The sequence below is a fragment of the Serinus canaria genome, chromosome 1 (assembly GCF_022539315.1).
Source record: "Serinus canaria isolate serCan28SL12 chromosome 1, serCan2020, whole genome shotgun sequence".
In the NCBI taxonomy this organism is placed as follows: domain Eukaryota; kingdom Metazoa; phylum Chordata; class Aves; order Passeriformes; family Fringillidae; genus Serinus; species Serinus canaria.
Window position 1 is genome coordinate 20,080,683 of NC_066313.1, and position 27,608 is coordinate 20,108,290.

The following is a 27,608-nucleotide window of genomic DNA, read 5'->3' on the forward strand; positions in this document are numbered from 1 at the left end:
TCATAAGAAACAAAGCTTACCACCCTAGGGGACAGAGGCTTGAGGGAAGATAGAGCACCCTGTGCAATCCATTATTATTTCCATACCTCAGAGCACAGAGATTCGTGCAATTTTCCCCACTCAATTTTGTTAGGTGTCACATGCTCAACATAAGCTCTCACAAGACATCCAGACTGTCCATCAGCTTCTATGAGCTTCAACAACAAATCACTGACAGCAGAGATCAAAACTTGAAGCCTGAGAAGAGGAGAAAATGCTGCAAACAAGTTTGGCACTATTCATTAAGAGCCACCTGCACATTTTCAATTGATTCAATGCTCTATACACGCTGTACCAGGGGTGGTAAAAGTTCTGCCCTATCCACTGCTTCCAATAGGCTGAAAAGTCTCTCAGTAATACAGATGCCAATTAAATAAAGGCTATTATATTACTGATCCTGGTTTGTTTTGGAGAATGACACATTATGATACAGATGTAAATCCTAATTACCTTTTAACATCCAAAGAGGAAGACTGAACTTGGTTCTTGACCCACAGTGCAGCTTTAAGCAAAAAGGTGCTCTGTTTCTGAGTGCCCTGAAGTTGATGCACAAGTGAATTTACACCAGACATCCAAGTGTGATTTAACTTGCATACAAGTACATCTATTGTAGGGAAAAGGAAAAAAGAAAACAAAACAACAAGTAGACAAGCAAAACTATCACAAACAGGTAAACTCTAATTACAACCTACAGCATATAGCAACAATCACATGTCTAAAAGTCCTACAGTAGGAAAACAATTCACTTTTCTGTGGTTACATGCAAAAACTATCAAAGGCACATACATAGCTTTCTTGTTGAAGAGCAATTTTAAATTAACTGTGCTCACAGGTAAGATTTAATTCATTTGAGAATTAGTGATGTTCTTGTTGCCTGCTACCATATGTCCATACGGTCTTCAAAACCACAGCTCTTTCTACCAAAATACTGAATATTCACAACATCAACAGACATTTATAAAGCAGCAGTGTTTTCCAAGCTAGTACTGTCCCACTTCACTTCTATGACAACACTGAAACATTGTATTTACTTCTATTAATTTCAGTAAATGCATGTATCAATTCAACACCCTCAAATTCTGCATTCAGAGAACATAAATCAGCATCTCAGATGAACATGAACATGAGACACTGGTAGAGAGAGGAATGGATCACAATTTGTCTGGGCAACTTGGCAAATACAAATGGTTTCAGAATAAATACATTTTACCTGTAAAGAAGCGATTGTACACATTTTTTCATAGACTCCCCAGATTGCAAAATGAACAAAAAACTTCATTTGTTATATTTCATAGACTTTAAACAACTTCTGTAACAGTCCAAAAAGTGTGCAATATCATAGCCTCCAAGTTAGCTGATACTAACATTAAAAAAGCTTAAAAATCCTTATAAACATGTTCAGGACTTGATGCTTAGTAGTAACTATGGGCACTGTAAATTAAAGCACAGATTTTCATGTCAGTTACAGCTGCAATTGCTCAATGTATGTGAACCCAGTATTCTATCACATACTTGATTCTGTTTCACGAAAAAGAATAATTTACATGTAATCATCACCTATGAAAAAGCTCAGCTGAAGTTCTTTTTCCAGATTACCTGTCAAGTGTGTTGCATCCTGCCTCTGAGCACACAGCTGGAAAATGGTAAGGAGCAAGTCTTCTGAGGACGGCATCAGCAGACAGCCTTTCATTGAGCTGAAAAAGCTTGAGGCCACATCGCAGATGAAAGATACTGATGGTTCAGTATCTCCAGCTTCAGAAAGATTCTTCGCTTTAGATAGAGCTGCTTGAAGTTTATCAATAATCCTTTCAACAAAGGTTTCACCAATCAATGATTCTATTGGGCAGAGGAAAAAGACAATATGTTTTGATTGCTTGATAAACACGACCATGCAAAGGTGTCATATTAATATAGACCAATTTGATTTTTATTTACTAATTTTGAATGCAAAATAAAGTCCAAAATAGTTTCAGTCTAATGGATACCTAAATTCTTCTATTACATAGATACCAGCCAACATTTTACACTACTAAGTATCTTTCCTCTAAACCAGCTGAAGCAGCTATGAAAAAGGTATTAAAGACAGAGCAAGTGCAAAGTGATCTTTCCCCCTTTTATGCCCTCCTAGCTTCTGGCAACCAACTGTGAGCCCAAGATTTCACTGTACTATTGTATATAGCCACAAACATGCTTAGATCCTTTTTCATGTGATACAACCAAGCCAATCCCATTTACCCTCAAACTCCACAGTATCCTCTGGCAGTGAGTTCCATTATTATTTATAAACTGTATGAAGAAGTATACTTTTCTCAGCCCTCAAGACTGCTATCTAAGCATGTGTTAGAAATTCAAGTTCTTCCAATGAAAGAAACAATTATACATTTCTCACTATTTGCATTTTCTTTACAAATTGCGATTTTACGTCTTTTAAGCGCAACCCCATCCCTAATCGCTTCCACTAGAAGCTGACAAATTCTAGTCTGTTTCCCTGCCTCTACAAGCAGAAAGCCACTGCTTGTCTAACCATCCCTGACAGATTCCTTTGGGCATATTCTATTACATGTTTTTCAAAAGCATATAGAATATTGCAAGTGACCAAACTTGAACAAGAATATTGCAGTGACCAAAACTACATACAGTATTCCAGATATTAACTACATATTCAGCATACTGACTACATGCTCTAATAATTTTCATTTGCCCTCTGTTCTTTTCACAGCAGCTCCTATTAAACTGTGTTCCTCTTTTACTACTTTTTTACAACCTGTCACTTACAGGGAAACACCATGATGACTAAAGATCTCTTTTGGAGTTTTAACAGGTCAGAGTCTATAACTGAATTGATACAGTTACAGTTGTGCTCTTCCCATGTATACTTGTAGTATTTATTAGCTTGGATTACTTTTATAATCTTTTTATCAGTTAAGCTTCCAGTATCACAACACACTGCTATGGGTCTGTGAAGTTTCAGCAACAGTTATCTTCCTTTCACCATTTATCCTTTTTCCCCTTTAATTCCTTTCATTCTAGGCTACTGATCCATGAAAGGCTCTCCTATTCTCTCCCATGACAATTTGCTTAAGAAACTTAGATAAGAGATCTCATTTAAAAAAATCCTTTTAAAAGTCCACGTACACTACTTTGTTTTTAATGACTAAGTCAAGAACCACCATAGCTCCTCAAAATCTCTTAGGCTTCAATCAATATGATTTAAAAATAGGTCACCCACCACCCAGAAGAAAATGAGCTCAAGAGTGCCTCTGGCTCTAGAGTCAAAAAGCAAAGTCACTGGACAATCAGCCCTAGAACATCACACACTCACAAGCACATTTGTTGAACTCTCTGTGGAGAGAGGAAACAGGTTTTCCTGATGGTCCTTTACATCAGAAGTTCCAGTAACAGAAAAAACAATCTTAGGACACCTTCAGGATGGCTTGTCTAAGAACACGCATCACAGTGTGTATCTTTGAAACCTGGCAGCACCATGAATGTGCACAGCATCCACTGACATTGAAATATGTCACCACAGGGATCAAAGCAAATGCTGAGTTTACATGGAAAACATGAAGAAAAACTAACTTCCCTGGAAGTCTATATAAGATACTAAAATTGCAAACAAATTAAACAAGATGATATTAGCAAATTAAATAGGATGCTATTAATAATAGCTGTTAATAAAAAAATCAGAATACATATACAGCATAAGAGCACATACCGAGTTTTTAAAATACATAAAAATAAATGGAAATGGCTTTAAACAATTCAAAGATCCTGTAACAAAGCATTACTAAAACACAGCTAGGTTCATAACAACTGATTTGGTATTCCAGTTAAGGTAAATTTCACATGGTATGGTTTAAAAAATTCATATTATTTTACAGCACACCAGCTGATAGATCCAGCTTATTTAAATTTTCCTCAAGTTTTCAAAACTTGCAAATCTGAATCTTCTCTTTAAACATTGCCCTTGTTTAGCAATGTGGACCAAAAAAATGGCAGCTGCTGCTGCAAGTTAGTGTTTACAAAATTAAATAGGATGTAGTAAACTGGCTTAAGTATTAAAAAAGCCCAAAACTAGGAAACAAAAACCCCCCAAAAAACCAACCAATCAACAATAAACTACCGGGAGAAAGCCTAAATGTTCTACATGAAGTATTCTGGAAGATCCCAAATTCTTTCAACCTTATGCAAAGGGTAAGTGCAGCATTTACACCTCATGAACTCCAAGGATTATATATGCTCACCACTTTTAACATGCTGCGACAACACCAAGCTCAGAAGGGTCCACCTTTCTGAAGAGGCTGATCCTGATGAAGCTGCTCTAGGTTTTAAGCCCAGGTGACACAGATCATCAGTCAGCATTACCAGTCTTTCTCCAAGTGTGTCTCCTTTCAGCCAGTCAGAGACTAAGGAAAGTTTCGCTGTGCCTGAGCATGCCTGGATCACAAGAAAAACATTCCAGGAATCTTTTGAGGGTATAGAATAATAGAATGGTTTGGATTGGAAGGGACCCTAAAGATCATCTTCCAAGTTCCAATTTAAGTACCAACCCCCTGCCATGGGCAGGGATACCTCCCAGCAAACCAGGCTGCTCCAAACCCCATCCAATCTGGTCTTGAATACTTCTAGGGATGGGGCAGCCACAGGTTCTCTGCATAACCTGTTATTAACTACTAACTTTTATTGCTAAGCATAAGATTAGTATGTCAAACTTGCTCACACAGAGTGAGAATTGTATCATCTGCCACAAAAAGCCTTCAGATTGTATCATCTGCAACAACACCCCCCATTTTTCTTTTTGTCAGAGACAGCAACTTATGGCTGGGTTAGATCTCTATTGCAGAGTGAAACAAGTCACCTTCTGAAAATGATTCCTTCATGTTTCTTTTCCAACCATAGAGCCCAGGAAATTCCTACACTAGAATTAGAAAAATAACTTCAGGATGACTGAGTTAGCTTAAATAAAATCTATTTAAAACACAAACTGTTTACAGCGCCTGAATTTCTTTAAGAAGAAAGAGAAGGTCATAAAAACTTAATTTTGCTGAGGAGCCACTGTAAGTTAAAAAATCACAAAACCTCAGTATTCCTAAAATACACAGCATGTGTGAGGGGAAGATCCTGTGGTCTATGTACCGGACTTTAAGTCACGTGTTATGAGTTCTTGTCCAAAAATTCATCATACAATTCCTATTTCATCCCATGCAATTACTTAAATGTCAGTTTGTCAACATTCAGTGAGAAAAAATGGAATACTACCTTTTCGTTATAACCACCTTGTAGGGATGATGATATAGATAATAATTTAAGTTATTGGTCTAATCCCTAGCTCCATTCTCTCTAGTTTAGAATAGATAATCCACAAATCAGGAATTCCTCTGGCTCAAAAAAAGCAAATTGACAAAAAACAGACGGTACAAAGACTCCTTTGTTTTGGCATCATCATTTCATTTTTAAGACTGTCCCCAGATTTGAGTGCATTTAAATCAAACACTACTCTAAAACTGTAAGATTTTCAAACTATGGAAATTACCACTACAAACATATGTAAGTCTCAAAGTTAACATCACAGAATGATTAAAAATTACGCATAAAAAGAACAACAACAAAAAATCTTAATATTTACCTTTTGAATTATCTGGAGAAAAATAACCCACTTAAGATCCATCTGAAAAGAAAAACAAAATTCCCCAATATTTAATAAAAATCTTTCCTGAACAGGAAGCAATAATGCCATTTTATCTGTTCTGTAGGCATAAGCAGAAGCTGATAAAATTCAGTACCAAAGTTACTGATTGTATCATTTTTGTCTTCCAAATCTTTCTCTCCCACAAAATTCAGTAAGGGACTGTATTTATACAAAAGGCTACCAATGACTACTATTAAAGTACACTGCATAAAGAAGCAAGAGCAGACAAATTCTGATGATACTTTTTAAAAATTATTTAGACCATATAGAAAGGGACAGAACCTTTCACCCCAACACTATCATGTCCAGCTTTCCAAAAACTACCTTCCTTATGCTGAACTTAACCCAAATTCACGTAGAATTATCATCCATGCAACAGTGCCAAAAAAAGATTATTAGTAAACCACAGCCCACAGTAACAGTAATGACTCTGATAAAAATTAACAACATCAAGTACATGTCATACCTTTACTAAATCATCAAGAATGACTTTCCTTTCATCATTATTGTTGCAACAATGAAGTACACTGTATAAAATATCAACCAGGAAATGGGTGTCTTTTCTCCAGTCTTCTTTCAGCCAGGTTATTAAATTCAGATACAGAAATTGTACAGATGGACTTCGGTTATGAGCTTTCACCTTATTTTGGGATTCAGCTTGAGCAGGACTTACATTATTTCCCTGCTCTAAAAGTACTTGGAAAACTCTGTTTGAGGAAAAAGTGTTGAGCAGGGCAGAGAGAAATTTCAAATGCTGTTCTGACTTCTGTTCATTGACATACACAATGCTCCGCTCAGCCAGGTTGCAGACTAAATTCTCTAGAGGTTCTTTCCTTAGATGTGACATTTGCTGCAAGTCAGCCTGAATTTCAGAGTCACCACTTCTCACTTCCATGAGCTTTTGACTCTCAGGGTTCCTTTCAAATTCATCCTCATCTGTAAATCTGATTTTCAGAGATTTTCCATTGTTTGGTTTCATAGTACTCTTCAGATTACGAAGAATTTCTAGCATACCAGATATGGCAAACAGTAATTTCTCGTCAGCATCCAACCTATCAACATGAAATCTACACATTTTTAAAAGATGGCTCCAAAAATCTGACAACAGTTTCTGGAAAACTTTATCTGTGCCATCATCATTGGAGAGTTCTGCTTTAGCTTCCCAGGAACTCAGCATTTCTGCTGTTTCATAAAATAATGGTCCACTTTGTAACTTGGGCTCCTTAAGTACAGCACTGACAAAAGGAATTAACTAAAAAGACAAAAAATATGTATTAAAGAACAGTGATCCAATTTATAAATCCATTTTATTCTTTATAATGCCAAGAAATTATATAATTCTGAAAAACATTCTAGAAGCAACTCTGCAAATATCAGAATTATTTATGTTTGAACATTTTATAAAAACATACAGGATGGGAGGCATTTTTTCCTTTTAAATATAACTTTTTTTTTTTTTTTAATTACACAGTAAAAAGGATGATTTCATAGGAAGAAAAAACCCCTAAATTCAGTACCTTTACTTTTGTTACACATTGCTCTCTGTGACTCCCTAAAAGGAGGCGGGGGGGTGGGTCTTTCCTGCCGTGTCTGAAGTGAAAGGATGAGAAGGAACGGCCTTACATTGCAGCAGGGGAAATTCAGACCAGGTATTGGAAAAAAAAAATCACTGGAAATGTGGTCAGGCATTGGAATAAGTTGCCCAGGGAGTTGGTGGAGTTACCAGCTCTGGAAGTGCTTAAGAGACACCTGGATGAGGCTCTTGGGGACATGGTCTGGGGGTGATTTTGGTGGTGCTGGGCTGACAGTGAGACTGGATGATCTCGAAGGTCTTTTCCAGTCTTGACATTTCTGTGTGGTTTTTTACAAAAAATCTAGGGAAATTCTCAACAGAGAAGTAAATACTCACCTAAAATTCACTTTTCTCTTTAATTTTGACTTATTAAATGTATACACAACATTATTCAGTATTTCTGATTAATACCTGGTCACATATAAGCATTTGATGAATTTGGCTTTGGTCTTCTTCTCCTTTCTGTAGTACAGCAAAGCACAGACACTCCATAAATGCAGTTATAATTGCTGAACTTTCCGAAGGACTGGCTACTGTCCTCTCATTTGACAACCTGTGAGAGGACAAAGAAGAAACCAAGTAACCCAGTTTCCAAGAAACACAGTATGAATGTTATCAATGTACCCTTGGTTACCTTGTACGGATCCAGACACCAGTATGAGAATACAGGATCATAGAGTAATTTACAGGAGTCAGATCAAAATAAAGTCAACTTAGAAAGTTGATAAACCCAAGCATTTAACAGAATCTATATAAAAATAAATTCTTCATTCAGTCTTAACATTCAGAAAAAACAGATCTATGTAAACAGAGAAACCATATACAGCCAAGCACACTGTCTCCTGTTTCAGATGGCTGTCAAAACTCTTTTGCAATTTTCCACATACCACAGAAGTTCAGAGAGTGTCATTTTTTGTCATTACAGAGGAAAAAAAAAAGAGGAAAATAAAGAAAGCCACCTAAAGACAGTCTCCCCAGTTTTGAGTTGGAAAATCTGCAATTTCTTTGCTTTTTAATGAATATTAGATCACATTAATGATCACAGATATATTACAATCATTACTACGTGTAATAAAATTCTATACACTTTTCAAACAAACCCCTACATAACTCTCTTCTCCAAGAGCTTTGCTAATTTCCACACCAACATCAGCAGAGAACTGATTTTTTTTCATTTATTTTTAAAATAAATTTCAACATTTCATAAAATAATTTCTATATGCTTTTGAGTACGCAATGCATAGGTGCACATTTAAATTACATTTGATAGAAAGGTGGTTTTGAGGTATTTTAAAGGCACAAAGTATAAGCAGTTTCATCCTTTAAAAACAAGTATCACAAGAATTACAGTTCGTGCATAAAGGAAATGTCACTATCACAAGGCTAATCCCCTATGTAAGAGTTATACACTGGTGAGAAGAGCCTGATTCTTAAGAGTCACCCTTAATTATAATAATGTTCCATATTCAAATTTGTCATAGAACAAACACAGAGCTTTGACAAGGAAAGATAACGATGCCTCATATAAGGAAAATATAGTAAAATCAAAAAGAAAGCCGAAGGTTTAAGATGACAGGAACAGTCACAAAGGACTGACTCCAGTTTTGGATTTTGAAAATAATTTTAAAAATATAATCTCACTCGTCTTCAAATGCTTAAAGATTAGTTTCTTTATTTCCAAATGTAATAGATACTGATTCCAAATAAATAAATTTGTGGTCCATACCCCTGAATTATAGAGCTGAAAAAAACTCTGAAGTATTCCAGCTTCGGTTCCACAATGTCAGGAGGCACCTTGCTAATGAAGGGCAGGAGGTTTGGATAGATAACAGTAGCTAGTCCTCGCCCACCTTCTCGAAGCACTGTCCAGAGCTTTGGCAGAACTCCTTTTCTGGCATTTACATGACTCCAACAGTCCTACAGAAAGAAATTCACTTACTATAAATTAAACAACAATATGTTGCCTCAGAAGAACCCCCATGGTAGCCATTTACCCTACATCCCTGTATTATAGCTGAAACAAGTCATTGTGAAATTTAAATTCTGTTAAGTTACTCACTTGCCAGTATCTTTAAAATCACTGTCTCCCTATTTTGGCTTGTGAAGTTAATGTGATAAAACTATTTCTGTGCTGTTTAAAATCAATTGACCTTTCTTATTAGCCAACTGCAATTAAAGGTTTCTCTTTAATCATGCTTTCATGATGCTTCATAGGAATCACTATTGTAATTAATACTGTATTTAAGTTCCCATTATCAAGGCAAGCCAATGACTGAGTTTGGAAGTATTACTAACTTCAAAACTCTCTTCAAAAATTTTCTGATGGTTAGAAACTGCTTTGGCACTTCCCCCTCCCTAATTTTTTTGTCATCTGATCTATTTTATTTATTATCATATCCATTATAGTTCAAGGTACCTATAACAAGCTGAATAAAGACCATTTAGGGGTTTTTCTTCAAGAAAACTTGTTCCAGTTCATTCCAGCAGTTGCAAAAGGGAGCTGCAGCCTTAAAACCTCAAAGCATTCCTGCCTATGGCAACAACTCATTCTGCTAATAATTCAAAGCCAGTGTTTCACTTAAAATTAAGGGGCAAAAAAACCCCAAAAAACCAAACAAAAAACTACAGAACCCTTACATTTGAAGGGGAAACAAACTAACCAAAAATGCACAGCAAGTCTTTTTTGTAACTGTCTTTAACAAAGAAAAAGGTTTTAAGCATTATTTTAATTAAGCATTACTAACTAGTAACTACATTTAATGAATGGGTTTCAGGTTAATTAAATTAATTCATAAAACAACTCTAATTTTCAGATATTCTGGACATGATATATTTGAAAGTTACACTGAAAGGAGGAGGATGTACCCTTATGGAGTTTCTGTTATTAACCTTAAAGAAAACCCAGTCAAGCCTGTCTTCCTAATTCTACACAGAGAACAACACTTGGTGAAAAGTTAAATTTGATGAAAATATCTCACATTACCTCAATAGTGGTGATAGTATAAAGCACTGCTTCCCAAAGAGCAGGACACACCACTGCATCACTGTCATCAATGCTAAGAAGAACAGCAGGACAAACTCTTGATGCTTCCACTTTCACCACCTCAGGCAAGTGCTGGCAAAGAGCAGAAATCAGCTCAAAGAAAGCTGAGCGAACCTGACCGAGGCCACAGAAGGAAAATCAGAATTTGTCACTACATGTAGTTAATAGGATTCCTTTTAAAGTCTACAAAACTTTACAACACACCATGCCCATATTTTATCACATTAACAATAGTTAAAATACTATTAAAAACCAAGAAAAACAAAGCAGTTATTAAACAGTCTTATCAAATATTTTAATCCAATTTGTTTAGTCATGAAATGCCTGTCAAAAGTTGTATTTTTATAAACTTCTCAAAAGGCATTTTTTCCCAAAAGCAACTTGAAGCTTTTAAACAAAATACTATTGCATTAATTCATTACTCTATGTACAGAATAAAGACCAGTAAAATTGTTTAAAAAGTGAAAACTCCAAAGCACTAAGAACACATGCTGTAAGTTGACAGAGTTTTCATCTTCTACATGAATTTTAATGGCGTCAGATTGTCAAAAAGTAGATCATGATGATATGGAAATAAAAATTTAGCCTACTGGATAAATTTTCAAGCAATATTGTCTATATTGAGTTTGACGGTTTTTTTAACATTAAGTCCAGTCAGATATTAGTCCCAGATCAAAAAGATTTATAATTATGTTAAATGAACAGTTTCTTTAGCCCTTCTGGAATCTACCTAGAAACCTGAAGGCTGTTTCAAATCTAAGCAAAGTACCAAGTGCATCCTTGTAGAATACAAGTAATTAATACTTCCTTAGGTTAAGGGTATTACCTTTAACAAAAACCAAGCAACATAAAGAAGAAATTAAAAACTCACTTGTGATACATTGTTTTTGCTATATTTCCAAAATTTGTTTTGGGACAGAAGTGACATTAACTTTTCCTCCAATGAATGCATCTCTTTCTTTGGCAACATGCTGAGCAACTTTTTCAAAGCTAACAAGGAACAGGTGAGAGTCCGAAAAAATTTGGCTTCCCTTTCTTCTTCTGGTACAGCTCTCAGAAAGCAAAACAAACAAAGAAGTTAAAAGTGGACTGCAAATAAACCAGCAGGCATCCCAAGTTTGTCTAAACTAAACTGCCTTCATTTTTTTTTTATTCATTTTTTAATTTTAGGTGCCAGCAATGTAAATACATAAACTTTCCATAGGTTCTAAATTACACTATAAAGTGTTGAAAAAAAGTTACAAGTCATCTCATCTTCCAGCTACTCAAAAGTTATATTCTTAAAAGAGCTGAAACAAAATTAGATAACTGATAACACTTCAAAACCATTTATACTTAAGTGTTGTAGTAATAAGCAGCTGGGACTCAGTTTTATCAAGCAGGAAAAGCTGATTCTTAATTCACAAAGCTCATATTGATAGGAAATATCAGAAGGTACTGTGTTAGACCAAATTGGATAACAATACACTGACGCTCAGTTTAATCGTCAGCAAATGGCTAGGGCATCCATCTGTCAAATCTCTCAATTTTTGGTTAGTTTACATATATTGTTCACTGATCCCTATGAGACAGATTTTTTGTTTATTGTAGGTGCAAATGATTCTCTTATCAGAATAGTCTGTTGTGTTAACTGCCTTCATTTTTTATGATTTTTCACATGGGATGTTAGCTAGCTGCACTTAGAAGAAGTAACAGGCTAGCTGGTAATTTAGCAGAGCAAGGCCTGATTTTATATAATAAATATGAGTTATATAATAAATAATATAATATTAATATTTTATAGAATCAATATTTTTAAAATACATTTATATATATTTGGCCTTTCTTTTATAATATCTCTACTTGTATGCAACTCTTAAGACCCAAACAAAGTTGCTGGGATCTGGATTCAAATAATTATTCTGTCTCCTGAAACAAAACTAAATTCACTACTTTCAGGGACAGAGAACCCAATAAAGACCAAGATTTAAAGAATTAAATATACATTTAAGCAGGCAAACATACTGAGGGTCACTGAGTGTATCAGCTGTTTCCTTCAGAAGGTGATCCTGAAGTACCTATGGGGGAAAAAGCATGCATATAAGAACAAAGAAATATAATACTTATATGTGAACAATATACTCCACACATTATTCAGAGACAGCCCTACAATAAAATTTCACAACCTCTGAGTTGTCTTTCTAATATTTTTAGACATGCAAGTAAACATACTAGAAGAGAATTTGACTCATGGTGAACATAGTAGCAGTGGTACTGTCTGAATTGAGTCTTCCTAACACTTAGTAAATTGCAGCCCTATGCCAATGTGCTCCTGCTAAGAAGAAGCCAAACTGAGGCAAAACAAACCAGTTAGGTTTGCACATGATGGACTGGCAATGCAATCTTTGAACTTTTTTTTTAATTCAGTCCATTGAGTATCATATCTGACTGACAGAAGAGCATAATGGCCAGAATTAAACTTGTAGATGCTGAAACACTGCTCAGCATTCTGCATTCTTTTTCACTATGGCTAAACTACTCCAGCATCATTATTCCATCCGTCAGCAACATTATGTGTTGACTGAACACCACTACATAGGAATGCACACAAGGAAATTCACAATTCATTCCTTTAGTTCCAGTCATTCTCATCTCAAATCCAAAAGAATATGTATTTTTTTCTCTGCATTCCTTATTATTTTTCTTTTTTATATTTCCTTACAGAAGAAATTCTTCCCTGTGAGGGTGGTGAGGCACTGGCACAAGCTGCCCACAGAAGCTGGGGCTGTCCCATCCCTGGAAGTGTTCAAGGCCAGGTTGGACAGGGCTTGGAAAAACCAGGTCTAGTGGGAGGTGTCCCAGCCCATGGCAGGGGGTGGAACATGAAGACCTTTTAAATGTCCCTTTCAATCCAAACCATTCTCTTCACAGGGACAAAGTTTCAGGCAAGAAAGAAACTTAACCATGAAACACAGATGGGGGAAGGATGACTTTTAAACTTGTAACAGAAGCTGACATATAGAAAGCCTTAAAGAAATACAAAAGTAAACTCACATTAAGAATTTCATCCTTACAGAATACTAAGGCTTCAGGTTGTTTGCTCGAAGGAAAAGCTTTTTCAAAAGCTACTTTTGCAGCAGAAGCAGCAGGGGAGTAAGTGTCACACTGAGCAATCAGCCAGTAACCCATGATACTTTTTAAGTAAGGAGCTAAGTGTTTTTTTACTTTAAGAATCAGTTGCTCGAAAGATTGCTGAGTTGCTTCTCGAACACGGCGATCATGATCCTGTTAAACAAAGAAAAAAGAAAAAAAGAGAAAGGTTTATTGGTTTAAGAAATGTACTTTTGATTTCAGGTACTTCAAAGCAAAAGTGGCAATTAAAAAGCCATGTTTGCAATTAATTGGATTTGAAACATAGATTTGAAAATACACACTGATGACAAAAAAGTTTTGGTATCCCAAGGTATGGGGAGAGTCCTAATTTAGTAGCATCATAATCCTAAACTGTTGTACACTCAAGATTGTAACCTTTCCCTGATATCCCAAACAACAGTTTTTGTTTTCAATTTATTCAAATGTTTTACAGACAGACAAGAGGCAGGAGAAACAGGAAGCCTTGAAGACATCTTCTAAGTTAGAACTACCATAAGCTATGCATTGCTATTCTTTATTTGCATATGAATTTACAACATCATGATTTTTTACATACTTGACTCCAGAAAGAAACCGTAGGAATTACTCTAATGCGTAAGAATAGTGATTCATTTTGTTCCATACCATGTTTTCAACAGTAGCCATTCTAGACAGCTTGGAAATACAATAAATAGATCAAGAAACTTATTGCTAATCTGGCTACACATGTTTGTTTCATATTTGGGTTTGGAGGTTTTTTTAATGCTAAGTCTGGTCAGATATTAGCCCTAGATCAAGAAAGTTTATAATTACGTTAACTGAACAGACTGTCAAGCCTTTTTGGAATCCACATAAAAGAACTTTTCCTAAGAAATACAATACCATCTTTTAAACATAAAGGTCTAACAGACCTATCAAGGAAGTACATCCCAGACATCAACAGTTCAGGATTCCACCCACTGCCAATACTGAAATACATCCACAAAAAGAACAGTATTTTCCTTCAACTTGAGGTTTCTCCCAGAACAAGTCAGTAATTCCAACAAAGGTAGATAGGTCAACAAAGACCACCTTAGAGGTAGTCACAGGAAGTAGACAGGTAAGTTTCTAATTTAAATACTTCAGTACTTACCAGTGAAATTTTACAATAAATTCTTGGCCAGTAAGGAAGAACACCTTTAACAACTTCCGCTTCTTTCTCCTTGCACATCGTCCCAAACTCTTGCATGGCCTAAAATCAAAATATCAAGACCATGACTTAAAAAGTCAGGTAGATTTATTCCGTAATTTACCAGTTTGTATCCGAAACTGCAACTCCCTTTTCCAAAAATCAAATAATCTCTTGCAAATGAAAATCCATAGAACTGCTTGATGGACCTTGCTATAGGTTATCCAAGATATAATCTGTATTGCAGTTCTAGCAAATCCACCAAAGTGAAATTAGGTCCTCTTCCTTCCTTAAGAAAACTGTATTATTCTCCGATTAAAAAAAATATATATGGGGGCCAAGGAATACACCTACTTTTAACTTGGTTGTCACATCCCTTTTGGAAAGTTTTCGCAATACCATTCGGAAGTCAGCATCCACAAGGCTGTCTATTTTCTCTGCTCCTTGAATTGCAGGAACATATCCTAGATCGCTCTGAGATGTTCCAAAGCCGATAAACCCAGGCACTGTCCCACGTTCTTTGGCAAGAAGCTCTGCAGCTCGGCCACTGCTAGAAGGCTGACAAAAGAAAAGGGACAGGAGTCAATTATCCATTTAATTTTATTTTGCACACATTACTCATTTGAAAATATGATCCTAATTTTATTTTATAATTAACCTTCTAATTAACATAAAGTCTCTCAAAGAAGAGTCCATCTGTGCTTTAAACATAGAAACGTAGAAAATTATTCTTCTCTTTAGGATCAGGCTGAAAAAGTTGGGGGTGTTCAGCCTGGAAAAGAAAAGGCTCCAGGGAGCCCTCAGAATATCCTTCCAGTATCAGCAGGGAGCCTACAAGGAAGCTGGAGAGAAGACTTCTTTGCAACTGTAGTGATACAATGAGGAGGAACGACTTCAGACTGAAACTAAATAGGTTTAGATTACATATGAAATTCTTGCCTGTAAGGGTGGTGAAGCCCTAGCACAGGTTGCTCAGAAAAGCAGGGGCTCCCCCATCCCTGGAAGTGTTCAAGGCCAGGCTGGACAGGGCTCGGAATAACCTGGTCTAGTGGAAGGTGTCCCTTCTCTTGGCAGGAGGTGGGACTGGATGAGCTTTAAAGTCCCCTCCAACCTAAATCACTCTGTGAGTCTATTCAATGATTCTGTGAATCAGAATTCTCTTTTCCCATAGTGCATGAACATTTATGGAAAACTTTATTGCTTTATATTGCTTTTTTGCTATACAAAAAAGCCTAACAGAAAAATTATTCTGCAAGCAAACAATTTATTAAGAATCTATAAACAATTTATTAAAAAACTATTTATCCTCCTTCACTATTTCTGGCTTTCCTAATTTTTATCATGGGCCAATACAGCTCCCAAGGAATGCTCCTTTTTTCTCTGAACAAATAAAAACACACAGACAAAATAAAGGATTCTCCCAGCAACCAAGTAGCCAAAAATTATTTAGAAAAATGTAGCAAAAGTATGCATTTGTAACAAATATAACAAATACCATCAGACAGTGTGTAATTTAGAGCTCAGCACCACTTCTAGTTTACCCCATTTGCCCATTGTATTACTGGCTCTGGTTTGTTTTAACCACTCTCTTTTTGAAAGACTGCCCCAAAACTGACTGAAGCTTAAATGTCCTCTGGGACACCTTATAATGCAAATACCTTTTATTTCCTAATGGCAGCAGCAGCTTTGTGAGCGTGTGGGTTTAATTAATCTTTTCTGCATGTGAGCTGTTAAGGATATGCTGCTTTGCATCCCTAGTCTTCCCTAAATCCAGGGAGGAAAATTAGGGAACCTGAACACCAGACTTCTCCCACAATTCTAAGTGTTAGGGCAGATGTCACGTCATCTTTGGCCTTTTGGCAAGTGCATTCTAAAACTCTGCATAGAAAACCACACCGAATGTACCACCGGCACCCTACTGAATCTAAACCCGCGGTGATTTTGCGCTCTCTCTCCGTACAAATAAAACAGCATCAGCAGTCACACTCCCCTAAAGCACGACCCAGGCCAAGAGGCGGCCCCGGGCCCGCCCCCAGCTACACAACCGGCCCCGAAGATCGCGCTGCCCCACCGAGGGAGCGGACTTCGGCGGCCCGCGGCCCCCCGCCCAGGGCACCCGGAACGCCGGAACCGCGAGTCCCCGAGCCTTGGGCCCGGCCCCGCCACCCTGCTCGGACCCGCGGGCCGCCCTCACCCGCAGGTTGCCCTTGGTTCGCTGCTTGTTCTTGCCCCCCATGGCGGCAGCAGCGGCACTGGGACCGGGCCCGGCCGGAGCCGCCGCGGGCGCCCCGACACTTCCGGGGCGGGGCCGCGCGGCACGGGAGGAAACCTGCATGGAGCGGCCTTAAAATCAACAATACCCTTTAAAGAAATAAAAATGAAATCCATCGATCTTAACCTTCTAGCGTCCTGTGGGGCCTTTACGGAGTCGCAGGGTTCTTGTAAACTTACAAGTACTTTGGATTTGGGAAAGTTTCACCTACCCTTGTCGAATGGCATCGCCGTAAAGTATTCCTACAAGAGGTGTTCCAAGTCCATACAAGAGAGCTGAATGTTAGCGATTTTACTGGATGTGTACAGAAACGTTTAATCAATATTTTATAAAAATATTTAATCAAAAGACCAATGTCTGTTTTTTCTACCATGAGATTTAGATACAGTATCTACAAAATTAGCATTCATTGATACAACTTTGTTGAAATCCCACTCAAAAATACATGCAACGTAATGCACTTCATATTACAGGACTGAAAACTTGGGAACTCAGGCTGAGGATCGTTTCAGAGTTTTTGAGCATGCTGTAACGGAACCCGATCCTTGGTACCCTGCTGCTTTTACACAAACAAAAAGAACAGATGTAGTGGAGACACCATGGTATCTTATCTTACCTGTACACACACACACAGTTACCTACAGAAAATTCTTATGCCTTAGAGTAGAAATCCTAGCTCATCTTGGTAGCATAAGTAAGACTCTTGCAAACTTGCTCCCTTCCTTTGTTCTTTTTAAAAATAAAATAATTATCTTATGGCTTACTAAACTTTCAGGTTGAAAGCAGAAGATTGTTTAGAAAACAAGTTTTCATGAAGTGTATGTAAACAGTAACAATTAACGTAAAGATCATATTCTCACTCCTGAGATACATACACTTCAATTTTGTCTTTTCTTATTTGTATATTCATTCACCATATTCCATCTGTTCATCCATCTCCAATTCTGTAACTGTCCAGTAGGTTATCAAACACATTTTCTTTCATTTTAAGTAGGTATGTACCCTAAATCTCTTTAACACCAGAAAGTGCACAAAGCATTCATTTTCATTATTCAGGATTTCGCTGGCAATTTGTTTATATTGAAAACTGGATTCATCACATGAATCATGAATTATTAATTCCCTCTCTGATCAATTGTTGCAAAAAAGCTAAGGAATCTGTTAAATTAAAAATGTAGCTGCTGGGGCCTCTGCTGATCTTCAACCCCTTGAATGCCCTTCAACCCCAAAGTACATTTGAAACATGTCAGCACATCCTTTTTCTTCTAAAAACTTATATAGTTGCCCCAAGTCCATATGATTTCCCTGGGCACCATGTGCATCAAAACATTTTTCTTCCAAAGTGGGGAACTTTCGTTGCTTCTGGATCTCAGCATGTCCTCCACCTTCCAAAGAAACATCTTCTCTGTGCCGAATAAGGATTCTTTTCCATGTTAATCTTCTTATCCTGAAAGCAATTAAGGAAATATTAATCTGCCTATAAAATAAAGGCTGTTTTGGGAAATACTATGGAATAACTACTATTACAAAAGTCAAGAAATTCTATTTGTGTATATATATTGACAGAGATAATGGCTCATGAGCTGGTCACAGAAATACTACTCACATGCAAACACTCTTATAAGCACAAGCTTGGGGTTTTTTTATCTCCTCAGGACTGGAAACCTTTAATGCTATTCCTCACAAAATAATTAATGAGGATGTGGTTTCCATTTCAGGGCTCACTTCTGTCTTCCCTGTGCTAAGAATTCTCACACACTCTTAGCTGATGCAATCAAAATACAATGCTTATTTAGTCTGCACCACCCAGAAAGATAAATGATGGGAGCAAAATTAAACACAAATGTGAAGTATATAAAAGCACACATATATAACACAACTGGGGTACTGCAGTCCATCTCTATAAAAGTGAAACACAGAGGAAAATAAAACAGAAATAAATGTGCATCTTGCAGTACCAGTTTCTTTGACTGTTGCAACCAACAGTACAGCGGATATTCAGAGTTGTACATCCGTTATTATAAACACAAATACTTTTCAGATCTTCACAGCTTGGCAGGTGGTTAAATTTCCACCTTCTGGCCACATGTACAACATGACAAAATGCAATATTCTAACTACTAATGGCATTTAAATATAAAGAAGAACTAACCTTGACCAGAACTCTTCACAACTACTTTGTAAACCTTCTACACAAACAACACCTGGTTTCCCTGGCATGCAAAACCCTGATAGAGAGAGCTCCCTGGCCCAGTCAATAATACTCTTTCTTTTTTGCTTGTTGTAAATGTGATGACTGTAGATCCACAATCGAGTGAATGTGGTGACTTCTGACTTTGTGGCATCTGAGGCTGCCATTGAGAAGGATGAAAGATCTTTATCAATGTAAGCAGCTGCGTGGTCTTTAACCCATTCTCTCGCACTCAGTATGCAGGGCTCGCCACTGAAGTTTTGCATCAAGTATGTTTTTAGATCAGAGTTCAGGAGAATCTGTTGAGAGCGGCTTACTGACGATGACCTAAAAAAAAAAATAAATATAGATATATACAATTACAATTGTAAATAATAAATAAATTTACAATTTAGCATGTTTTTAAAAACACAGCATAATGGAATCCTTAGGTTTGGAAAAGACATCCCAGATCAAGCCCAAACTTTTGACTGATGATCACTTGTCAACCAAACCAGTGCACTGGTTGCCACATCAAATCATGCATTGACCACCTCCAGGGAAGCAACTCCAGCACCTCCCTGGGCAGCTCCTTCCAATAACTGACCAACTTTTCAATGAAGAAATTCTTCCTAATATCCAACCTGAACCTCCCCTGGCACAGCTTGAGGCCATTTCCTCTTGACCTGTCACTGGTTCCCTGGGAGAAGAGGCCAATCTCCACCTGCCTACAGTGTCCTTTCAGGTAACTCTAGAGAGTGATGAGGTCCCTCCTGAGTCTCCTTTTCTCCAGGCTAAACCATCCCAGCTCCCTCAGCTGCTTCTCATTAGAACTTGTGTTCCAGACCTTTCCCCAGCTTCATAACTTTTGAAAAGTTTTGCTTCAAGTTGCCAAGAAAATCAGGCATAGCTAGATAATACACACTTGCTATTGATATTTAACTCATATTAGCTATGAAAAGATCCTAATTATTATTTGTGTGCTAGCTCTTGAATTCACAAACAGCACTACCAATCTGTAAAATAAAATCAAGAAAAAGGTACTTGAAAAGTAAGTATGATGGCTGAACTAATTTCCTGTAATACACAAGTCTACTTCTTTAAACAGAAATAAAAAGATCAGAAGGCTGGAAGAAACAGCATTGTGAAAAGGGAAGAGTAATACCTTTGATTATCTTTTCACCCCTTTAGTAAATCTTAAGCTTTATCAAAATAGACACATCTTTCTTCTTGAGCATCAGACCTATGAACAGTATCTACATGTAACCCTTCTGTACAGGTGATGGCTCCTTTACACTTTTTCCCCTTCCCTCACTTATTTGTTGAGCACAACAGAGAAATCATAAGCTCGTATATTTGTTTTTTCTTCAGCACTGTTGTCAATCTGGCTTAATTCAGCAGTAAACCATCAAAAAAAAAAAAAGGACTGCTTTCTCTGATCATAACCGTATTTGTGCAACACACTCTAACTTATAAATGTTTTTATTAGCAGTTGTACCTCACAGTAATTTCTGGGAGAACAGCTGGATATTTAAATGGTAAAGCACAGGCCATAGAGAATTCCACCTAAAAATAAATGGGGAAATGTTTACTTCACATAAGCCATAAAATCCCACAGTAATACAATAACTTTTTAAAAAGGTGTTTACAATACCGTAGAGGCATTAGGCACCTCAGTCTTTATGTTCAGTATAAACTGAACTTTTGAAGATGGCACCTCTGCAGACTCATTTTCAACATGGTGTTTCAGTTCAGCAAGAGCCAGTTGGTCTGTGACAGCAAACTCTTCTTCATAAGGAAACATGCTAGACAGTAAATCTAACTCTGAAATTTGTATCTCTGCTTCTTGGTTGGCCATTTTTGTTGCTCCCTAAGCAAGAAAGACACTGCTTGATTACGGGACAAAGTCCATTAACTACTCCTATGAAAATCATGATACAGAATCACAGAATACACTGAGTTAGAAGGAACTCACAAGGATCATCGAGTCTGACTTCTGACCCTGCACAGGACAATCATAAGTCACATCCTGAGCCTGAAAAGCATTGTCCAAACACTTCTTGAGCTCTGGCAGGCCAGTGCAGTGACCACTTTCCTGGGGAGGCTGTTCCAGTTCCCAACTACCCTCTGGGGGAAAGAGCCTTTTTTTAAGTACCCAACCCTACACCTCTCCTGACACAGCTTCATGTCCTGCCCTCGGGTCTTGTCACTGGTCGCCAGAGAGTGCCTGCCCCTCCAGTTCCCCTCCCGAGGAAGCTCTAGACTTAACGGATATTAATAGTTATGAACAAGTCCATCATAACCGGCTCGTGTCTGCCGGGTAGTCTGGGTAACACACACTGACAGGAGTTTCCACTGCCATGAGGTGGGACAGGACTCACTGGTGTGTCATCAAACCAACGCCTTCCACACAGGGCGTCCTGAGCGCTTGGGGACCCTGCTGTGCCCCTCGAACACACCGCTCCGCTCCGCGACGCCTAGAGAACAGAGGGGAGTGAGGCAGCGTAGCGCCCGCGCATGCGCCTACGCGTCCCGCACCCCCCCACCCCCCCCCCACCCCCCAGTCACGGCCCCACAATGCAGCGCGCCAGAATCATGCACGGCAGGCGGTGATCGCCGCTCCTCCACCGGTGATTGAGGTAAGAGGTTGCCGTCTACCCCGTCTGCTGAAGTCATGCTCCACCAAGCTGTTCGTCCCGCCACCCTGGCAGGTGAGGGACAGGAACCCCCTGGGGCTACCGCCGCGCTCCTACCGCCGCGGCCACTCTCCTCCCAGACCGGGACTCGCTCCGCTGGCGCGCTGCAGCCGTCCCTTCGGCCTGGACTCGCGGGGTTCCTGATTGGCTGCGGCAGCTGTCGGTCATGGCGCGAGCCAATCGGAAGCAGGTGGCCCCGGGTCATGTTCATGGGGGCGGGCTGGGCTGGGGCTCACGCCTCCCCTGCTGTCCGTCGGACGGGAAGTGCCGGCTGGCGATAGGGTTCGGCCTGTTGACCCCGCAGCCCAGGGGTTCCCCGAACGAAGCTCTCAGGACTTTTTTGCAGGGTATCAGACAAACGGAGGTGCGCTTGTAGTCGTTTACAGACCGTTCTATCTTATTTTAAAAGTAAGAATAAGGTAGAATTCAGGCGTTTAGGCTGTGCATTCCTCGTGAGGGCTTTGCCGTGCTGCAAAGCCTGTCGGACAAGTCTGCCCAGGCACAGCTTGGGTTAATTAACAGCCCCACGTGTTGATGCTGTCCTGCATTCCCGGCAGGAGCAAGGACAATTTGGAAAGGATTTTATTAATTAAAATTATTTATACAATAAATAATTGTATAAATGTGTTACAGCTTTTTGCAGAAAGTTGCAAAAGTGTGTCATTCTGCTCTCGATAAAGTGGCTACCGAGCAGCCGTAATTGGGCCATCTGCCCTAAGAGTATGCTCAGCAAACATGTTCGTGTTTGTAAAAACATACAAAACGTCCTCCGTAAGTATCATGCCTAAGCTCTCCCCAGTTTAATTTTTCTCTTTGATTCTCTTGGTCTGACTTAATAATTTTGGCTGTGACAGCTCCAAACAGACAGTTGTGCTCTGGGGCTGGTGTGTTGCCACGTACCAGCAAAGAAATTTATTTGGAAAGGTGGACTGATACAGACTTAGTGCTGGTTGTTTTTACATGAAGGGTGGACAGCAGGGTTAAGCTAGCCTGCAAAGATTGCAGAGACTTGATTTTGAACCCGTTTAGCTTCCTTGTTTTCATTGTACAACGTGAGTTTTAAGTTTACCTGAGATTTTTGGATGATCTTTTGTCAGGTAAGGTACGGGGGATACAGACCTGTTGAAACTCTGGGGTGCATTCCCTGGTTTAGGGAAACACAAGAAACTTACCTCAAAAGGCTGTTAAGACCCCATTGGCTCGTTCCCTATTCCTATGTCCCTGAGCCACTCCCTCCCTATTCCCTGATTTGCCCTTATCTTTCTACTGCCCCGAGACCAGGCTCACCCCCTGGCCCCTCAGAGACTGATAAGCTTGGACCCTCCACGTGTGTGTGCCTGGGACCTGAACATCTTACTGGGTGGCTGAATAAAATATCTGTGGATATTATGCAAAGGCACTCTTTGCTTCTTTACCCAGGACATTACTAGCAGCAATGCAGGCTGCCACACAGACTAGAAACTAAAAATGTTATATCACATGTGCAGTAGCCACCTATCTGAAGCCAAACACTTAGGTTAGGACTCTGAAGTGGTAGATCACTCTTGTGGAGTAGGGTCCACAGGTGTAGTGGATAACAGACCTGTCTAAATTATTTGCTTGATATGTGGGGAAGGTGATGATAAATCTTCCCCAGTGAAGAAATTGAAAAATCAGAATTCCCATAGTCTGTGTATCTTCAAATATGTCAAAAGTATTTTACTTGTGTCAGATTTCATCAAAGAGGAAATTTGCAGTAAACAAAATAAAAAGGTTGCAAATTCTTCAAGATTGAATTAGGACAAAACCAATTCTTTTTCATAAAATTCCTGTGGTGTTATTTTAAATCCTTAAGAGTTTTAGGATTTTCGATAATGAAGCTTCCAGTCTTGTTATTTTGTGCAACGCTTTTTGCTCTTGTCTATACAACAGTTACAATTGTTTCATGTTAAACTATAATTAATATTTTTTTGTTTTGAAAATGTCAAAACAAGTTAATTCACCTCAAGGGACAGCTTGGCCATAGGAATAACTTCTGTAGCAATGAACAAGGACAACTAAAACTACTTTCTAATCTTACTGCGTTTTTTTTGTTTTTTTTTTTTGTTAGGTCACTCTTCCTTTTAGGAACATTTACAGACAACAAATATGGGCAAGAAACGCATCAAAGGGAAAACTGCACAGTCTGATGAGTCTCTGGATGTACTGAGTATGTTTCCTTGGAGAAGTTTGTGGACCTAATGTTTATTTTAACCTCAAAGAAGGCTTGAAAGCTGATTGACATTAGAAGGCCTTCCCACTAGTCACTGGGTTTGAAGTCACATATACAAAATCTGGATTCTTAATTGAAACTCAAGTCTAGCAAGAAATATTGTTGTTGTGACTTTTCTAAGCATGTTAGAAAATTATAATCCTGTCTTGAAAACTGAGATTAGTTTCTGTTTTTTTAGGAAACTCACACAATACTTTACTGATACAAATTGTATAAAATTACTCAGGATATAAAGGGTTTGTAGAGTCAGCTGCCAAGCTTAAGTTGCATTTTCCTAGTGAAAAGTTTGTTTTAGAAGATTCTTGCTTTAGCAGTAAAAGCTGTGACTAAAATACTTTTTGTGAAGCAGTTTGCCTTTATTCTAGCAGCTAATTTGGTACTGACTCTGGACACTTCAGCTCTCATAGTGTATTTTGGTTAAAACCTCTTTTTTCTGTTTTTCTGTTCCAAATAGTTCGTAATCACACATACTTAATTTTATTCTCCTAGCTCCACTGGATCTCACCTGTGAATTTTTTTGGTCTTGCTTACCTTGGTTGTTGTAGTTATTTTTTTTTTTTACTTATGTTATGTAGCATTCTCTTCTACTACCTTATCTGTCAGGTCACAGATTGTGTCTTTCTCATCTTTTTTGGGGAAGTGGTTTGAACCAGATTAATTTAGTTGGGGGAGAGAGCACTTAAAGTTTGAGGAGGCTTGGTGGGATGGCCTGTTTAAGTCGACTGTGCTTTGCTTTCCTGATTGTTGTGGTCTTCTTGTGTTAGCTTCTGTCTCTAATGGATACCTTTTTTATCTACTTTTGTCTGCTTTGGTTCTTGGGAATATTGGGGGGCTTGTTTCCTGGAGTCAGGGTCAATGTCTACTGTAACTGTTCCTCTTTTTCTCCTGCAAAGAGACCAGTTATGTTCTAGCTGCTGCTAGCATCTCAATTTTTTGCCTATGAATAGGTTACCTTATGACAACAAAGACCTGTAAAGCTACAAACAAAACTAAGACTAATCATGGTGAATAATTTCACTGTAACAGTAGTTGCCGATATACAAAATTTTTTGTTTGTTTTTTAAATGACAATTTTGTAGATGAAACTTACGTTTTTCAGAAAAGCTAAAAGAATGCTGAATATCTGTGTTTGTCTCTTGTTGGCTAGCATTTGCACTTAGACAAAATCCTGTAATCTTGGACAGAAACAGAACTGGAGGTAGAAAAATTTGCACCAGTTTCCACTTATGCCAATAGAAGTTTGCAATCTTGAGGCTGTAATCTTGCCTCAACAAAGATAGTTTCAGAGCTGTCACACTATCTGACCAATAATAACAGCTCAAAGTTTAGGATGCAGCAACAGTATACCGATATTGTCAATGGTGGTAACAAAAGGTTTCCTTCTGATACTCTGATAAATTGTCCGTGTTTCATTAGCTCTAGAAGGACTATTCTAGCTTCTGGATTACCACCAGTGTAATCAAAGCTTGCATTTGTTATGCTACCTACATCCTTCTTGTGCTTTTTAATTTGTAGAACCTGTGTGCAAGCATATTCGTAAAGGACTGGACCAAGGGCATGTGAGAAAGGCACTGCAGAATGTGGAATGGCATGTTTGTCAGGACTGCAAGGCAGACAGTAAGACACAAGAGAAGGCTAAGGAGGAGGAGACTGATGAAGGCACTTTGATATGGTTATGCCTAAAATGTGGCCATACGGTATCTCTTTTGTTGTTAATTTGTCTTAATACCTTTCAGTGTCTCATAATGCAGTAGAACAAGAGAGTTTCTAATTAAACTCTTATATTCTCTTTTTTTATTGTAAAGATGGTGCTACCTAGATGACTTTATATACTGTAGAGTGTGATTTAAAAATGTCTGCTCTGAATGTCAAATGAAGTACTTGGAAGATGGCTCAAGACATTTAGTAGGCTTAAGGCTAAAACACCATCTTGAGGACTGGTTTTCCTAGAAAGTTTGAATTATTTTGCAAAGAAAATAAAAATACTCTTAATCTGTGAGGTTTTTACAAGATCTTAATGCTCATGTTAGTTCATGAAACTTAGAACTCTGCATGCTGAAGAGGTTTTGGTTCTGTTTTGTTCTTTCAGGTGTTTAGACTGGAATTTGTTAATTAAATGTTCAGTCCTATAGCAGTTTTATTCTGCACCCAGTAGTTTATCCATCTGCAGAAATAAATATTTTGAAATAGATATCCATTTGTTGATCCTAATTAGTTGAACGTAATTGAACAGTTTTGATTGTAATACTTTGTCTTTACTCTGACTTTACATATATTTCATTGGCAGTCAAATGGATTTTGTGACACTTGTGGTTATCAATATTATAGGGCTGTGGCAGATATTCTCCAGACCAGCATGCTTTAAAGCATTATGAAACACCAAGATCAGATCCCCACTGTTTGGTTCTCAGTTTGGTCAACTGGATTGTGTGGTGAGTTTGTCAGGCAGCACAAAACAGAGCTGGAGGGCAACAAAGGCTGGAATATAATTTGTCCTTTCTTTGTGAATTCTGAGATTTCTCTCTAGGCATATATTAAAGTGTTTTCATGTAATTTCCAGCAGTCTTTGCTGAGATTTGCAGAATAAGTGTTATTTTCATGTAAATTTTATGATTTGGAAATTTTCATAATTAAGGTTGAACTTGACCAACTAGTAAATGTGTTTGACATAATATTTTACTGGTTTTACTTGGTCAGAATACTGACACATGGACACAAATGTTGATCAGTAGCTCTAAATCTTAAGTTTTGACCTAGGAAGAAGGTTCTTTCTGATGTGCACTTAGTGACAACATTACTTTTATCTCCTCTGTAAATATGATTTTTTTAATACTACATATAGATAGGAAGCATAGCTAGAATTACTAGATGCTACTGGATGAAGCAATAAAAAATCCACATCCCTGGTAGTTTTTTCTTCTCTCAAAAGTAAGTATACACTTGTATATATGAGGGGAACCCTAATTTTCTAAACTGTGCTGTATAGAAATATTGTACTTAACATAAGGAGTTTTTGTTTTGTTTAGTAATGTGGTTTTGCAACTTAGTATCTGTCATTGTGTTCATTTTATATAAAATTATCTATTAACTTGATCATACTTAGTACTTACACGTAATGATCACTACTTTTAATGAATTCTAGAATGAAAATGGACATTGTCAGTAACATTATAACTAATGAACTAGTGAGCTTGTCTTTGTGAATTTAAATTAGTGGTAAAATTGTGGGTTTGAAGTGCCATATTTTCCCTGTTTTTTAATCAAAATACTTGCAAATAAGAGGAAGTTGTGGAAGTAAGATGTTTTGGCTTCCTTCTAGAATTTCTTGGTTGTACAAACTTGCCCAAGAAATTATTCAAAGATTGATATATTGGCTATAAATTAGTTATAGATCAAACCCACTATCAAGAACTGTATTTCACAGTGGGCCTAGTACAGAAATTCTGATCAAAATTTTAATCAAAATTCTAGTTCTAATTAAAGTTCTTTTACTAATGATATGAATGTGTGACCAAACCTGTCAGTGGTTGCGCACGTTTCAAATTGGATATAAATAATAACTGTAGAGAGTTTAAAGACATGTGGAGAAGAGAGTT

General features: G+C 37.9%; 3 protein-coding genes across 16 annotated transcripts in view; 1 reads left to right on the forward strand and 2 right to left on the reverse strand.

Moving 5' to 3' along the window:
• The window catches only part of LTN1 (listerin E3 ubiquitin protein ligase 1), a 31,816-nt gene extending 14,895 nt beyond the window's left edge, over window positions 1-16,921 (reverse strand). The window contains exons 1-15 of one of the 2 annotated variants that reach the window (XM_050973532.1): window positions 16,818-16,921; window positions 14,978-15,181; window positions 14,588-14,686; window positions 13,549-13,608; window positions 12,349-12,401; window positions 11,216-11,396; window positions 10,285-10,458; window positions 9,028-9,218; window positions 7,713-7,854; window positions 6,195-6,980; window positions 5,666-5,707; window positions 4,284-4,476; window positions 1,636-1,875; window positions 490-643; window positions 87-237 (exon numbers count right to left, since the gene is read on the reverse strand). In XM_050973532.1, the coding sequence (XP_050829489.1) occupies window positions 87-237; window positions 490-643; window positions 1,636-1,875; window positions 4,284-4,476; window positions 5,666-5,707; window positions 6,195-6,980; window positions 7,713-7,854; window positions 9,028-9,218; window positions 10,285-10,458; window positions 11,216-11,396; window positions 12,349-12,401; window positions 13,549-13,608; window positions 14,588-14,686; window positions 14,978-15,181; window positions 16,818-16,859 (2,712 nt within the window). In that variant the 5' untranslated portion in view covers window positions 16,860-16,921. Of the gene's footprint in view, window positions 1-86; window positions 238-489; window positions 644-1,635; window positions 1,876-4,283; window positions 4,477-5,665; window positions 5,708-6,194; window positions 6,981-7,712; window positions 7,855-9,027; window positions 9,219-10,284; window positions 10,459-11,215; window positions 11,397-12,348; window positions 12,402-13,377; window positions 13,609-14,587; window positions 14,687-14,977; window positions 15,182-16,817 lie in introns of both variants that reach the window. The other variant, XM_009095483.4, reaches the window with a different exon arrangement.
• Window positions 16,922-17,215: 294 nt separating this feature from the next.
• On the reverse strand, window positions 17,216-21,987 carry RWDD2B (RWD domain containing 2B). 4 transcript variants are annotated; one of them, XM_030234008.1, is made up of 6 exons: window positions 21,724-21,987; window positions 21,447-21,542; window positions 20,720-20,935; window positions 20,564-20,631; window positions 19,048-19,413; window positions 17,216-18,342 (listed from the first exon to the last, which is right to left on the reverse strand). In XM_030234008.1, exons 1-6 carry the CDS (start codon window positions 21,970-21,972, stop codon window positions 18,096-18,098), a joined length of 1,242 nt encoding a protein of 413 aa, XP_030089868.1. In that variant the 5' UTR covers window positions 21,973-21,987; the 3' UTR covers window positions 17,216-18,095. The 4 variants fall into 4 exon arrangements, with proteins under 4 accessions (XP_030089868.1, XP_009093732.2, XP_030089870.1 ...); XM_009095484.3 differs by having other exon boundaries at window positions 21,819-21,944; XM_030234010.2 differs by lacking the exon at window positions 20,720-20,935.
• Window positions 21,621-27,608, forward strand: part of USP16 (ubiquitin specific peptidase 16) — a 28,804-nt gene continuing 22,816 nt past the window's right edge. For 4 of the 10 annotated variants that reach the window (XM_050981618.1, XM_030234005.2, XM_030234006.2 and 1 more), the window contains exons 1-4: window positions 21,621-21,704; window positions 23,851-23,949; window positions 25,528-25,709; window positions 26,341-26,444. In XM_050981618.1, the coding sequence (XP_050837575.1) occupies window positions 23,889-23,949; window positions 25,528-25,709; window positions 26,341-26,444 (347 nt within the window). In that variant the 5' untranslated portion in view covers window positions 21,621-21,704; window positions 23,851-23,888. Of the gene's footprint in view, window positions 21,777-21,990; window positions 22,126-22,394; window positions 22,533-23,850; window positions 23,950-25,527; window positions 25,710-26,340; window positions 26,445-27,608 lie in introns of those variants that run through there. The other 6 variants (XM_018920238.3, XM_009095485.4, XM_018920237.3 and 3 more) reach the window with 6 other exon arrangements.

Excerpts from the sequence above, each read along its gene's own strand:
- RWDD2B (XM_030234008.1), bottom strand. The coding sequence starts at position 21,972 with ATGAACATGACCCGGGGCCACCTGCTTCCGATTGGCTCGCGCCATGAC. Across the intron at positions 21,543-21,723 it reads GCATGACTTCAGCAGACGGG|GCGTCGCGGAGCGGAGCGGT; the intron begins GTAGACGGCAAC and ends TCTGTTCTCTAG. Across the intron at positions 20,936-21,446 it reads GTTGGTTTGATGACACACCA|GGAGCAACAAAAATGGCCAA; the intron begins GTGAGTCCTGTC and ends TTTCTTGCTTAG.